The following is a 15,967-nucleotide window of genomic DNA, read 5'->3' as shown; positions in this document are numbered from 1 at the left end:
TTCTCACGGTTGGAAATTGAATTGAGCAAGCTTTCGTAAACACGTAAGAATCCCAAAGAACCCAAGACCGTGGTTTAATTCCACGTTTCAGTAGCAATTATGTGCTTGAAAAACTTTCCCACCAAACATTTTCGCGTAGTGAGCAAGTGATTTTAGGTAAATATTTACTTACCGGTTTAAATGCATTCGTATGACACATGTATTAGTTACAAGAAGCAATTGCTAACAACAGGATGAGTCCGAAAAAACCTCTGAAATATATATTCGGGTATCGTCAGTCCCTTGTTGCATTCCTGAATTTTAAAACTATATTTGAGTCGTTGGTTCTAAAACCTTTACGCAGGCATCCGCCAAGAGGCGCTGGTGCTTCTTGTACGAGGGATAGCCGTCTCAGGCGGGCGATTGGTGACATCAGTTTAGCGCCCGACCGATATACCAAGTAGAAAACCTGATCTGGATTCGTACCCAAGATATCCTGGGATCGAATCCCGTTGTGGTAAAAAAAGATAATAATGAAGGGTACAAATAGTAAGTCACTTGATTTTTAATGTTCGGACATGCGGTCGCCATGTAACAAATGTATTAGCAGCCTATATGCCCGGCATTCCTATGCTCTGTAAGTATCCAACTCAGTGAAAGCTTAAATGTTGCCTCGTGTTTTGAGCACTCAGAATAATCCACTGACGTGTTTTGGCCGAAAGTTCTCACGACGAAGTGTGTGGGCAAAAGAAGAAGAAGGAAAAAGGCGCCACAAAATTGGAATGAAGAACATGCTTCACGCTTGATTCCATACCTCTGTGGTTTTATCGGTGCTGATACCATTTTATGTTTAATGTTTACTGTTAATGTGCGTAGTAACTTTAAAGTTTAAGACAATTGTGTACAAAATAGAAGTGATTTGATTTGAAACCAATTAAGCCACTACTTCGTAAATGTCAAATTTAAATACACACAGTGAATTAATAATTCGGCTATTATGAGTAACATAACACAGTAACGCAATACAAATACACAGTGAGTGCCCTGCATATTTCAGGTAATACAGGAATTGCAAGACAAATATTTAGAAAGCTAACATCAGGGTTTCGTAGTAACACGCCCACTTTACACGCGCCCCTTTTTTGGTATGCGTCACCCAATCACATCAGAGCAAAATAAACAAGCCACGTTCAGATAGTAGTTTTATGGTAATTTTGCCTTCGGCTAAGTCTTGGTGACTAATTTACCATCTGACGCGCTACGTTGGGCCCTTGAAATACTCCAAGGCTAAGAAACGCTTACACCACAAAGATTTGCACTTTAAAGTTAGCTACTTTATACTAAATACCCATTAGGCTTTTCCCAAATGAATGCGTGGGTGTGAATTGCAGTAGTAAAAACCACATGTCATTCTTGTTAAGTTACAAGCGATTCCAGGTACGAGACCAGATCTTAAGCCCATTTCGGCTGCCCAAGTGGTTTTATAATATGGCTCGGTGCTAAGTTCAAGTCATTGGAGGAGCCCAAGTTAAAGGTGATCGACTGTGGTTTGTGCGTTTCATGGTAACTTACATAAGTGCGGGGTAAAGTCATTCTTAGTAGTACTGTGCTGGTAACTTTGTGAAAACATTCCATCCTAGAGTGATATTGGTGAAGTTTGCTTTTCCACAGTTAAACACGTTGGCTGTTAGTAAGGAGAATTATCGCACGGTTAACACGGCGGCGCGACGACCTTTTTTCCAACGAACGAATCGACCCTGCTTTGTGCGTGTGTATAGCGTGATGGCGTGGTACCGTAAGACCGCGTGAAACGACCGCTTTGCCTTCGTCTAAAATACTTCATGGGACTCGAAAGGTGTACGTGGAAGCGAAATTAACGAGTCGGTGTGTTGTTGTTTAACCATTAATGTTGGCTGAACCAAGAGTGCGTTCGTAGTAAATGGCTGCTCCGGTAATCAGTTTAACAGCTGTTGTTGTGCTGAATGCGCTGCCACTGCTGTATTAATTAAATAGTATTGATTGAAGCAAGACTGGTTTTCTTTCTACGGTCAACCAATGCATAAACGTTGTGGGCTGTGTGTTTGTTTTTGATATGGTTACAATTTTAACATTTTGAAATACTGCAAGATAAGGTATAATTGTATTGTGTGAATGGAACCAAAGTGGTCAACTAAAGTTGGAAAGCTGATTTTTTGAACTGTATTTGATGTTTTATGTTTGTGTGTTTTGCTGAACGAACTTAAAATTGTGTATGTGGTGATAAAAAGTTTGGAAGATCTTTTAAATAATTTGTCTGAATTGATGACAAATTTCTTTGTAAATATAATGAACAAACTTGTTTTACAATGATTTACATAATATTTACCTATTTAGCTTTGATAGTCATTTGTGCAAAGTTTATCAAAATGGGCATTGGGCCTTGTCTGCAGTTAAAGAAATTTAAGCGTACTCTGATTCTGATTATCACTCCAATACTGCTTTTGCCGTTGTTGATATTCCCCCCACCAGATCTACAAACAGTAAGTTAGTTGTAATTATCTCTAAATACAGGTGTTCCAATAAAGTCAACTGAAAATTTGTTTGTTAAAGGAGCTAGCATGTGCGTACACGATTCTATTGATGGCAATCTACTGGGTGAGCGAGGTTGTACCCCTTGCCGTCACTGCACTTCTACCACTTGTACTCTACCCCATGCTTGGTGTAGTAACAGCAAAAAGGGTATGTTGTGTAAACTATGTCTGGTTTGCACAAAATTTTTAAACATATTATTGGCAGTAAAAAGTCATTAAATACTACATTATCATATATATGTCTTAATTTTGTATTTGTTGTTCTTAGACTAGCGTTCAATATCTGAAAGATGTGAATGTCCTTTTTCTTGGAGGGTTGGCTGTTGCCGTGGCAGTTGAACACTGGAATCTTCACAAAAGAATCGCCCTGAAAGTGTTGACATTTGTGGGAGCAAAGCCAAGATGGTAGGAGATTTAAATTTTTTGTGTCACTAGTTCAAATTTCCATAATGTTTTGAAATACCTTCCACATATTTTAAAACTAGAAACAATAAATTGAGAAGAGTAGCCTGTAATTGGATACCGCCCTATTCAATTTGAGCTCACTTAAAGACATTCTTTGAAACACACATTGCACTGAAATAGATTACATTGAGAGCTGGCGGTTGTTTTGGGATTTGGAAGTGATTTGAAAGCCACAACATGCTTACGTAAAAGCATATGTTGGTAGTCCACCCATAAATAACCAAGCATTTACTAATAAAAGGAAGTACACAATTCGGTTGGCATAAACCACTCCCCAGTTTCCCGGAAAGCTGGCCTGGGCTTATCGCAGTCATTCTGAGTAACTTGCAAATACAGAGTTTCCTTCAAACTGTTCCAAGTGTACCTACTTTTGAACGGGGCGGTTTAACTCTGCATCAAAGTAGGGAAATTCTTGTGCCGTAAAACTTTCTACTACGCCACTGGAAAGTTTATAAAAGAGAGAATATGGAAGAAAAATGTGGGCGTTCAATAAATCTACTCATTTGAATGACGTCACTCGCGAGTAAACGCACGCGCTATTTGTGAATGTGACCCGACGACTCCAAAGGAAACGAGGCACACCTTAGACACGCCCACTTTTTTTAACCAATCACCGGCGTCGCAAGGCAAACCGCAGACGGTGAGTTATGCGGATGGGTACTGAAGGACGTTCGACGTCCTCGCTGCATCCTTAAAGCCAGCGTCCTTTTAGCTTGTTCTGCAAGGTCTCGTAAACTACGTGACGATGTTGATAGTGGGCGTACCTTGAAGCTGCCTGAAAGGTTTGTGATTTGATGTTGTGTTAAACCGGTTAAACGAGTTTTAAAAAACTTGCTCACAACACCCGGCGCAAAATATCCCGAACCGGTCATACGGAGTGTCTCTTGAAAAAAAGGTGGTAGTTTTTCCGTTTTCCTAACAAACAAAAATTTAAATCGCTTTAAATGAAATAGACAAAAATTCTAAAACTTGGGTAGATTTCATGTACTACAACAGCGTACAAGCTCTTTCCAACAATATGTGATCACACAACACGTGAAAAATCTCTTTGAAAGTTATTTTTGCAAAACAAAGCTCCGTGTCCGTAACGCGCTGCTGTTTCGAGTCACATAATTTCGGTTTCATTTGTGAAGCTATACCAATAGTGACGTTTTGTAAGTCATTGTGTAAAGGGTATGCATTATTAACGAGCCTGTACTGGCTATGGACGGGGAATGTGCTTCTCCCCAGTGTTTGAACTCCACAATGACGCACGCTTTTTTTGTAGCAGACAGATTTGAATCGGTTCAAAGCGCGCATAAAGTCGTGATTTCGGCCACAATTGTCGCACTGCCATCTTTATCAATGACGCCCTATCCAAACTTAGCGTCCCCGAATGAAAAGGTGCCGACAATAGGGCTACTGTTTACTGTTGAGCTACTCCACAATGACAACGTCATTGACTGGACCCCCCCTTTATACGCTCCATGAATTCCACCAACGGAATCTTTATTAAACCTCTGATTGTCCTTTATTGCAATTTCTCAAGGTCACAGAGAAAACCAATGTCCTTTGTTTAAACTGCTCATCGATACGACATTGGAGATTAAATTTTATTGCTTAAAAGTAAAATTCCGATGAATCACTGCAACGAAAGATGACGTGACGTTGACGTCATTGCTACGTCAGTAGTTGGTAATATAAGCAAGTGTCGCCTAATGAATTCTTGGAGCTGATGGATTTGTTGTTTTTCTGTTGCCAAAGGCAAACTTAAAGGTTTTTAGTTTTTAGATTTTACAATTTCCTGGTCCGCAATAGATGAAAGATTTTTTTTACCGAACCATTGTCGAAATGATTGTCACAAATATAAACCATTCCTCCCTCATCAGTTGTGATTTAAATCTAGAGGATATGACCCGTTTCCTGGGAACTTCCGAAACGATTGGTGTTGGGACTTACCTGGTCTTTTCTTGCTTCTATTCCTCTATAGTAGACACTGATTTATGAACAAATTCATTTCAGATGTTGTGTTTTACCAAATAAACTTCTTCACTTCCTCTTTCGGTTCCTTGCAGTTGGGAGCTCCGTTGCTTTTTGATGATATTCCGTATTTATTTGTGCGAAACAATCTTGATTAGAAGGAGTTCAAGCACCATTTTTTGACAAGATTTTCCTTTATTCCTAAAATACATGACTCATAAATATTACAAAAAAACAAATGGAAACAGCCAGAAAAAAAATTGCCGGTGTTCGAATTTCAAATGCTACCATACTCAGGGACTTTCCCTTAACTGTTCGCGCATGCGTTGGTTATTGAAGTTAATTATGTCACATCGTGACCCGGCGTTTTATCGCGTATGCTTCCTTCCGCACCGGGCAGCTTCCGGTCCGTGTTAAGGCTTCCAGTTGGTATGCAGCGTCGAACACGTACACAGACAACCCTTCTAACTCACCCAACAGGTGATCGTACGCTCGATAAACATCTACGAGAAGCGTTACAAACCCTAGACACGTGTGTACTTGTTTAACCTTGCGATTTATGCCTTGCCTCACGTACACTAACCCCAGTCATGTACCCAGGGTTGCTTTACCGCCGACGTTGCTCGAAAAAATGTTGTCGGGCTTTGGGTATAGTTTTTTGAAGATTGTATGAGAGTTAAAGATAAGAAACGATCTTACGAAACGTAAGTTTTCCAGTATGTTTAGTCTCCATACGAAGCCTGGCTTACTTTTGTATGCGACCAAATTTTAGTTAAATTGTTCGAAACTTTCCCATTCTTTGCAAGAACAATTTCTTCGTTTTTGGGTTTTGCAAAATTGATGATAAAAAAATCTCAATGGAAACTGAGCAGTTTGGTTGGATGTGCTTGAAGCAAAAACCGCCAAACTCGCCCGCGGCGACTATTGTGCACCAAAAACAAAGCGAATACACTTTAAAAATAGACTGAGGCGCAAGAAGCCACGACCTTAATTGCTACCCAGCTGCACATGCCGACCTTTATTGGCCGCTTGAGGAGCTCTTTGAAATCCTTTCCTTTCTGCTCCCTGAGGGTTTTGGCGGGATTAAAATGGGTTCAAAAACTTCAACTAGGCGTTGTCGCGACGTTGGAGGTTACATTGGGTCGAATCGTGACTGGTCTTTGTGGGACACGCCCCCTTCACACCCACTTTCATTTCCGTGAAATTTTTCGTTTTAAGTAAACAAAGTGGTTGCTATAGACATACAGCATATCATACACGTTGAACTATTGCAAGCATTTACATGACACAGTCAGAAGGATTTTTTATAGTTTATTGGACTTTTTATCTTTTCTCAGTTAAAATGCCCAACACTGGTTATTACTAAACTATTTCAATCAAAATTGATGTAGATTAAACACGTATTTGTCTGAAAGCAGGGTATTTTTCGGGTCAACACAGCTTCGATTGCCAAATTTAAACTATTTCTGTATCAAAAAATATCAAAAAGCAATTTTTTTTAACATATTTTCAAAAAAGAGAAATTAAACATATTTTCCCGCTTTTACTTTCCAGGTTATTGTTTGGGTTCATGGCAACAACTGCTTTTCTGTCCATGTGGATTAGCAACGTTGCTACAACGGCAATGATGATTCCCATTGCTCAAGCGGTACTTGAGGAGCTTACAAGTGAAGGGGTACGTTTCTGTTCATGTTGTCTGCGTTAAACAAACATAGCGGCATCCGCTTCCACTACACGATGGCATTCCAGTGTATATTTAACCTTAGGCCTATTTATTATGTTTGAATAGGAAATACCTTTACTAGATGCAAATCATTTTTAGCCATAAAACATTTGTTTGCAATGATTAAGCTGGAGTTGGACACACATAAGCTATGCCCCGATACTCTTTTTACATGTTAGAATAATAATAAAAAAAATTTAGTGTGTTAATTGGAAATGTCAAAATTAGAAGCAACTTAGTTTGAGAATGTAGTAAGTAGAATTAACTTTAAATTAATCCCAGATCAAAGCAATACATTAAATAGGTGAAGATTGCTTTTAGAAGCACAAAATGTATTTCACATATCAAAATAAAGATGTTTGTTTGCAATTAAACTAATTAGTTGACGTCAAGGCACAAACTGAACCATTTCTTTTTGTTTAGGATGTTGAACAGGGAAGTAAATCTAGCAGCGGTTCATCAACGCCACCTGGTGACGGCAATCACCAAAAAATAGTTCGATCGAAACCTCATCCACAAACATTGCCTTTAGGTAATTATATTTCGATATTTAAAGTGCTAAAAATACCCATATCACGTTACTTCCTTAGTAGACTGTTATAGAGGTGTCACAAAACAAATTATGTATTGCTCATTAATCAAGTGACGATATGTCGGAACGCGCATTCTTGACGAGAGGATGTTTTGATTGCGATTTGACTCCTTTGACTTTGCAATACTATTTTAGGAACATTACCGTTTTTCTTGTTTTAAGACCTGGGTGGGTGTTTTAGCCTATGATGTACATAAATAACAGGATAATTGTCAAAGGTGCGTAAAACATTTAATCGGTAAAATTCTGACAAAGCAATAGTAAAAGTCATGTCTTAACATAGCTTGGCCTTTATAAACTTGTTGTTGATGAATTCCTTGTTACAATCTTGCAATGGTAGAAGCTTAAGTTTTCTCATTCAACACAGAAAATTTAATCTGACAAATTACCTCCCACAGTTTAACACATTGTGTGGAGCGGATTTACATGACAAAATTTAGTATAAGGTTTCCGGTGGTATCATAAATAGAACAACAGTTGTACATAGTTGTACATGTGTCCTCTGACATGTGTTGCAGACACCACCTGGTAGTCACGCCCAATGCCACAATGCCCCACGTGCCTGTGGTGTGTGGGCTCGCGTCAGTGGCACGCCTGTATCATGCGCTGAACATTGGTACATCAAGCACTGTAGTAAAAACATTGCGGGAGACACGTGTTGTATCAAATATCCTAATTAGTCTGTGTTTTTGTAACAATACCAGACAATTCCCCATTGTTAGGACAAAGGCTCATTGAGACTTAAGGACTTTTGTGTTGTTTGACCTTATCAACATTTTGGACATTTTACCCTATCGTTGTCAAATATGATCCCTACACTGTACACTAATTTTACCTTTCATGGCATTCTGTCTGTACCTAGCTACAAAGGTCACCATATGCACCAGGTTGAACTTTATTTTACCAAATTATAAAGGTAATTTACAATTTAAATGCAATAATTAATCACCTAAACAATAAAACCCCATGCACATACAGTGATCTGGAATACTTTAACTCAACCAGTGGCAAATGTACTTTCTGTCTTGGACTTAATCTTATTTTGCCGATTTTTAGGCAATAACCGAAATGAGTTTGAGAAGTTACCTGACCAAGCGTCACCTACTACACCCAATGGAAGTTACTACACCTCGGTCATGAATGAAAAACTCAGGTTTGATTTACATGTCTTTGAGGAACTGTTGTGAAACTACTTGTTTCATATCGCAATTATAAACTGGTTAACTATTAAAATTATAAGATAAGCAAAGTGGAGCCAATAATATGAATTGTGTATAAGCTGCAGACAGATGGCCACTGGTGTGACTTTCAGACGACTTTGCTAACCAAACGGCCAAGCAAAGACTTCCACTTTGTGGTGACTGCACTGATGAGACCTTTTAGGTCGAAACAGTCACCATCTGTCTGCAGCTTACACTATTAAAATTATGTTTTTTTTCTAATTTCACCGCATATATAGTATTTTAATAACTGTATCATTATTACTGTTTGCAATACATTGGATTTTTTCGAGATAGGTATTGTTTGTGTTGCTCCACAATCAATTTACAATCAACTTCTATTTAATTTTTTATTTCCAGTCCCACAGAAGATCAAGCTCCACTAAATGAAAATCTGGTAAGTGTGTTTTTATTTTTAATGTATAGTCAAACTAGAAGTGTTTGTATTAAATATGTCAGAAACATTTTTAAACAAAACATTTAATCCCAAACCTTTGCATGCAATGATATTCAAAGTGTTTTTTAATGATTTTCACCCACAATTTTTTTTACTTTGAAGAAAAATTGCTGCAAAGATATTTGTCATTTCATGCATTACCTGTTTGCCTTGTGCACCTTTTTCGATAATATTTCACCACAGGCTTTTTATTTATCGCCGTATTTTGTCCACTAGGATGTGGTAGTCAGTGGTGAGGCACCGGATATATCAACAACAAACCTTATCTCAAACCAAGAAGCAAATTCAGTATGTTCAGTTTTATTTAAACATTTTACTTTTTATTTTACATTCTTCTGAACCAGCAAAATGTTTAGGAACAGAATTTGCAAACTATTATCTTTGTTGTTTATTTTTACCATGATATTTCATTTTGATTTTGATTTTATAAATTTTTTTTCATTAAATTTTTGTTGAATCACATTTTGTGATAACTTTGATTTCGACATCAGAATCTGTCCAGCGGTTGCAATCTCATAACCCCCTGAATTTTTCAGAGTTTTGCCCAAACCTTTGATACGAAGTTGGAGCGACAACAAAGAAACAAAAACTTGTGCAAAGCGCTGACTATTTGTGTTTGTTATGCTGCTAATATTGGGGGCACGGCCACTCTGACCGGAACTGGCCCAAATCTCATCATGGCCGGACAATTCAAAACGTGAGAATTAATAGGAGTTTTTAAATAATATAATCTCCTGATAACGTTATGGCTAACACAAACTTCTGCAATTAATCTTAAATATTTTGTTTTGCATATGTAATAAGTAGTTGCATATTAGAAAATTTACTCCTAAATAAATCCTGGATAAGTCTAAGTCTTCAATTTATAAATACCTTGCAAACAATTTTCATCTGCAATATGTTGGAATGTTATTTTGTAGCGATTCTTACCTTTCTTATATAAATAAGCCAGTAACTAAACATAATGTACATGTTGATGTTACTGTCACTCACATTCATCACATACTCATTTCATATTGAGTAGTTTTCTGGTATTAGGGTTGTATTATATAAGTTATATTAGAAAATGAATTTTTGTTTGTGCTCATTGAAACCAGTAATCCATTATACAGGACATATCCACATGCTCCAGAAGTTGATTTCGGCTCGTGGGCATTTTATGCCTTCCCCGGAATGGTAATCTACCTGATGATTGCTTGGTTTTGGCTCCAATATTTATTTCTTGATATCAAGTATGTTTGTGTAACATTTACCCACTTCTTCTTTTGCATAAAATTGTAAAAATACTTTTGTGACCGGAACGGTACCACAAAGTGGAATTTAGTGTTCCTGCTAATGTAGAAGCTAGCACAATGCCACTTCAACAGCTGCACTGATGAGACCTTGCAGGTCGAAACAGTGCGTGTACACACCCTGTCTGCAGCTTGCAAATTTTATGGCTTTTTTTGCATATACTTTTGTGAAAATTATTAGGTTTTGTTTTTTAAAGCATGCATTTGAAAAAATCCATTTCACATTGACAAAATAAATTTTCAATTTATTTCAGCTGGAGAGAAATTTTCCCGTGCATCTTTCGAAACAAGGCAAGTTCACCAGAGGAAATCCAGGCGGAGAGAATGATCCGGCGACAATATGATGACCTTGGACCAATGAGGTAAAGTTGGACATTCTTGTTTCTCCAAAGGAATAATAATTGTACATGATTTTATGAAGGATTAATCCCAACATACTCATGAAATGTTTTAGTTATTTAGCTGATAATTTGCATTCAAACTCTTGATAGCTTGGAAGACACTTATTACAAAACCATAATTAACAGAATATCTTGATAATTTTTTTTTTATATTTTTTTTCCAGTTTTGCAGAAATATCTGTTCTTATTTTATTCACGCTTCTTGCATTGTTGTGGCTTACAAGGGATCCAGGCTTCGTTAATGGATGGGGTTCCTTGCCAATATTCAAAAAAGGGTAAGCTAAGTACTAGGTTGATTCATTGTTTAACAAGTTCTATATGTGGTAGTTTTATTGAGGATAGATTAATTTTGTTTTTAATTCAAAAATCAGTGGTATTTTATTTGCAAACTTACCTCTAAGAAGAATTATGGGGAATTACAGTGCTAATTATATGTTTAATATCAAGGAAAATAATTACTTCTTATCTGTGTTATTAATTTGTTTTGCAGTTATGTTTCTGATGCAACAATTGCGATGACGATCACCTTTATTTTGTTTGTTTTTCCCTCAAAACGACCAAACTTCTTTTGCTGTAGAGCGAAGGATGGTGAGTTTTCCTGATCTTAAGCCAAAGATGGATTTAAGTAATGTAAGATAGCTAAATAGCATTCTTTCTTGTCATATGATACCCTAAATACTCCTGCATTGTCTTCTAAGATGTTCGATTTTGCATCAAAATGTTTTTAGTCCATTTTCTTCTAGTTCTCAACACAATTGCTTTAAATGTGCAATATATCATTACAGACCAGAGTGAACCTGGGCCAGTTCCTGCCTTGTTAACATGGAATGTTGTCCAACATAAGATGGCTTGGAATGTTATTTTGTTGCTAGGAGGAAGCTTTGCCATGGCCCTTGGTTCAAAGGTGGGTTTCTGACCAATGCTTGAAAACAACACTTTACATGAATATTTTTTTCGGTTGGAACCAACAGTGCTATAATATGTTTCATCAGTATAAAAAGTCTTTTGTTGTACAATGTTATTTATTGTATAAATTTTGCCTACAGTATCGATTATTCAAACCGAGTTCGGCTTTGAAGTTGTTGAAAAAATCTGTAACCAAATCTTTGTTGGTCATGAAGCTAATCGTAAAGTCTGACAGCTTCAACTTTCATCAATTCCATGATATTTATTGAATTCAAGCAGCGACAAATTAATTCATGTTGAATAATTGTCCTTTGTTGGGAATTTTTTTGCTTTCTGTCAAATTGAAAACCAAAAAATATCAATGTTCTAAAGAAAAACAGTAATTTCTAATATTCAAATAATATATATTCCTAAATCCCAGACCAAATGTTTAATGTTTACCCAAAAAATGTTTTACTGAAGGAGTCCGGATTGTCATCATGGATTGGCCAGCAGATGGCGCCCTTGCGCCACATCGACCCTGTTGCCGCCAACTTTATTTGTTGTCTGGTCGTTTGCGCTTTAACTCAGTGCACGAGTAACACTGCCACCGCTACTGTGTTTTTACCTATTCTGGCTGAACTGGTAAGAATTATTGTTAATCAAACAGCAATATGGTGTAAATATCAGTGAATAACCTGTTATCTATGCTATGATTTTAGCAATTATTTCAAATTTAGTTATCTCACATTCAAAAATAGACAGGATTCATGTGTTTCATTTGTTATTGGTATTGCTGTCAACTGCTTGCAAACACAATCAAACTATTTTCACTTTATAATACTGTGAGAAACCGTCCTGCCTTAAAAAGTCTGTATTCTGTGTAGACCCATTTAAAGTTTAAATATGTCACAATAATTTAGGATATATCACATAAAAATTTTAATTTATTTACATTTTTGCTTGAAGGGTGAAGTACTGGGTGTAAACCCTTTATATCTGATGTTACCATCAACGGTCATAACATCGTATGCTTTCATGTTGCCGGTTTCAACCCCACCTAATGCTATTGCTTATTCCTACGGCCATCTCACCATGTTAGATATGGTAGGTCAACCTTTCAGTTTATTTTAAACTGTTTAGGTTTTCGTTTATCTGTGACCTTATCCTGAAATGTACATTTTACCACTTTATCAAAACAAGGACAGATGTTTTTTGTTGTTGACTGTTATTTTTAGACAATTCTGTGCTGGCAAGAAGAAAAACGATATCCCCATAACACTCTCTTTATTTTTAAGTGGATTGCACACTGCAGAACGTTCTATATCACAGCTATTTAAAAATAAATCACTTTTGATGTTAATTTATATTTCAGGTCAAAGCTGGGGCTCTTTTGAACGTCGTTGGAATTCTGATTGCGATGTTTTCTGTGCACGCATTTGGTGGTGCAGCTTTCCATGTATTCGTCAATTGCCCAGATTGGCTCCATTCAGAGTTTTGTGCTTCACAAATCCTCTCAAACTCAACTTTAGCTGCAGTCGTCAACACAACTGTGGCGTTATAGTAACCTGCATTGCAAGAGAGATAGACTTTGCACTGTGGAAAATTCCACAGCGTGTGTCCATCCGAACTCTTATACACCTTTAAATATGTGTCCATGCGAACTTTTTGAAAGCATTCGCTTTAGGTGCAAGATTAGAAGATTAATCTTCTAGGGTGCCACAAATAAACTCTAATACACATTTAAAAATAACACAATGGAAGATTTTTTTTGCACACAACCTAGGGTTTGAAACTTGCCATCCACATCAAGCACAAATCTACACAAAATTACCAGAAACTACCTGTGTTTTATTTTGGTGTGAAACTTATATAGTAACCTATTTATTTTCCAACTAGTATTTTAAGAAGTTGACATTTTATTACAATAGTTTTTCAAATATAATTCTACTGAATTCTCCACACAAAATCATTAAAATTTACCAAAAAGTTCAAATGTTTATTTGTACATAAAACACCCCTACTAATACTCTCTGAGACACGCAAGTCCTTCAAGGGTATGCACAGGTTTACAGCATTTGCATTTTTATCACCAAATGAACCAAAATATTGTCTGTGTGTTAAATTAATATTCACTCACACACAACCAACTCAAATAACACAATTGCGAAATGCACAAGCCATCAAATGTGTCTGCAATAGTGTTTTCTACCTTGTACTGCACTTTTCCTCTTTTTAAATTTTTTTGTCTTCCCTATCTTAAACCTTGTTTGTGATGCAAGTGTAAAGATTTTTGTCTGTGGTACCTTCGCTTGTCGAATTGTTTTAATGAAAACTGTGAAGTTCTTTCCAAGCAATTTGATAAATCATGTCAAGTGAAAGGGAGTAACTTTCACCCACTCATGTACACGCTAACATGACACTCGAAATATGCCACGGACTAACATGACACTCAGAATATGCCACAGATTAACGTGACACTCGAAATATGCACACCACTAAGTTCCACAACCTTCACGACAAATACACCATCTTACGTTTATGCTTGTTGCCGTGGCAACACAGCTACTGGTTTAAAACCTGAATAAAATTGTTGACACAATTTTTTTTGAGTAACTTCCTGCGAGCGCAATGCAATGTTTTGTCGTGTACCTGGAATATTCTCGTGTATCTCGCACTACATAGTGAATGTTGCCTTTATAAACTACCAGCGCATGCTGTGATCCTGTGTTGTTTGTAGAGGTACAAAATCTGGCCCTGTAAAAAAAAATCATTTATTTATTTTTAATTTTCCAAAAACCTCAATGTGAAGATGTTGCTTTGACATATTTAAGCCGCAATTTTGAGGGTGGCTTTGTTATATTTAGTGCAATAAAAAATGACCAGTGAAAAAAATGTTCACTTTAGCACTAACTGTAACTTAGCCCACCCCCCAAAACTTTTATTAGATGTTTTAAGTTCCAACTTGGGTCAATGTACAAATAACCTCATTAATTTTCGCGTACTTCGAGCCTTTAACCAATTTTCCATTCAACTATAATTTGGCATTGAAGCAATTTTTCTACTACTGTGCTCCTCCTTATCCATGTACATTCTCCTTTAAAATCTACTAAATTTTCTTGGGTAACAATTTGTATCTTTTTCCAAAAGACCTGGCTTGAGAAATAATAAGAAATAACAAACCTTTTTTTGCGCGTCAACCACAAGTTTAGATCTGTTGTACAAAATTCACTGCAACAGTTTTTCTCAAGGGTAATTACCACAAGAAAGTCAATCCATGGTTTTTCTGTAAAAAGTATTTAATGTTTATTGATTTTGCTTGCAGTGCGTAGTGTTAATTGCTAGCACTCGCTAATTTTCCATTAAAATCAAACAATTGTACAACAATACAAACTCTTCCTTAGAAAGGAAACCGTATGTTGTATTTATATTTTCCCCTGTACAAAATCTTGTTTAGAAATTATTTGCAACTTGTGCCATTTAAAGCTAACAGAACGTTATTTTTCCATGATATTGTTCAAAAGTCAGGTGTTATTTGATATCAGACTGGAATGTGAAATGAAATGACGAATATCTAATAAAGATTTCAACAACTTTGTTGTTGCTATTTCTGTTGTGCTTTTATCTTTCTTGCATGTTATGGCACTATGTACCCCCTTTAATTTACGTGCTGTGACCCGGTGGTATTATTTTGTAATAAAATGTGTGGTAAGGAAGCATTATTTGTGACAACTTCAAATGCAATTGATAAAAGATATGTTGAGTGAATTGCACATTTTTGTAGTCTGCATTCATGCCAGGTGGTGTGGTTTTTGAAAAAAGTGAAAAGGTTACGATTACTCTTCATTTGTGTCAATTTTAAACGCAATCATTCAGGACCCTTGTTATAAATAAAATGTGTCCATACTACTTTTTTTCATGGTGTTCACATGTTAACGTAGGTGGAAACCAGCTTTGCAATGGAAATTCCTTCAGGTTAAAGTAAACAATGTCGCATCTCTTACTCCTGGGTATGCAATCAGTGCAATTGATAAATGGTATGTTTAGTCAGCATGTATGAAGTACTATACTAGCAACTGGAAAAGTTATGATGCAACTCTTTCCTGAAACTTTCCCATATGTAGGAATGGCTTGTTTGATACAAACAAATTCTTGCCAGTACAATGTTTGGGCAAGAACAGGTTGTGTATCCAAAACAACAATAAAAAATTTTTTTAAATTTATTCACTTATTTTAAAAATCTCATCTTGTTTTCAAAAACGCAACGGTTACTTTTTTCCAGTAAATTCGATCTTTCCTTTGTAACCCTACATAGCAGTGTGTCACATGCCAACTAAAATCTTCATAGGAATTTACATACCAATCTAGACAGCGGGGAATGTTTGGTTTGTGGATTTATCTGTAACCGACATCTCAACGTTTAA

At 36.6% G+C, this 15,967-nt stretch overlaps 1 protein-coding gene across 1 annotated transcript; it reads left to right on the top strand.

Moving 5' to 3' along the window:
* The first annotated feature begins 2,356 nt into the window (after window positions 1–2,356).
* Window positions 2,357–15,259, top strand: LOC145889230 (Na(+)/citrate cotransporter-like). The gene is made up of 17 exons (XM_082980131.1): window positions 2,357–2,498; window positions 2,569–2,697; window positions 2,818–2,954; window positions 6,528–6,648; window positions 7,120–7,228; window positions 8,345–8,441; window positions 8,869–8,905; window positions 9,182–9,253; window positions 9,502–9,662; window positions 10,078–10,197; window positions 10,512–10,619; window positions 10,823–10,933; window positions 11,149–11,246; window positions 11,444–11,562; window positions 12,027–12,188; window positions 12,513–12,650; window positions 12,919–15,259. Exons 1-17 carry the CDS (start codon window positions 2,385–2,387, stop codon window positions 13,105–13,107), a joined length of 2,022 nt encoding a protein of 673 aa, XP_082836257.1. The 5' UTR covers window positions 2,357–2,384; the 3' UTR covers window positions 13,108–15,259.
* Window positions 15,260–15,967: the final 708 nt, after the last annotated feature.

The sequence above is a fragment of the Ascidia mentula genome, chromosome 2 (genome assembly GCF_947561715.1).
Source record: "Ascidia mentula chromosome 2, kaAscMent1.1, whole genome shotgun sequence".
Classification (NCBI taxonomy): Eukaryota; Metazoa; Chordata; class Ascidiacea; order Phlebobranchia; family Ascidiidae; genus Ascidia; species Ascidia mentula.
The sequence above is the reverse complement of the archived record's forward strand: the minus strand, read 5'-3'. Positions and strand labels throughout refer to the sequence as shown.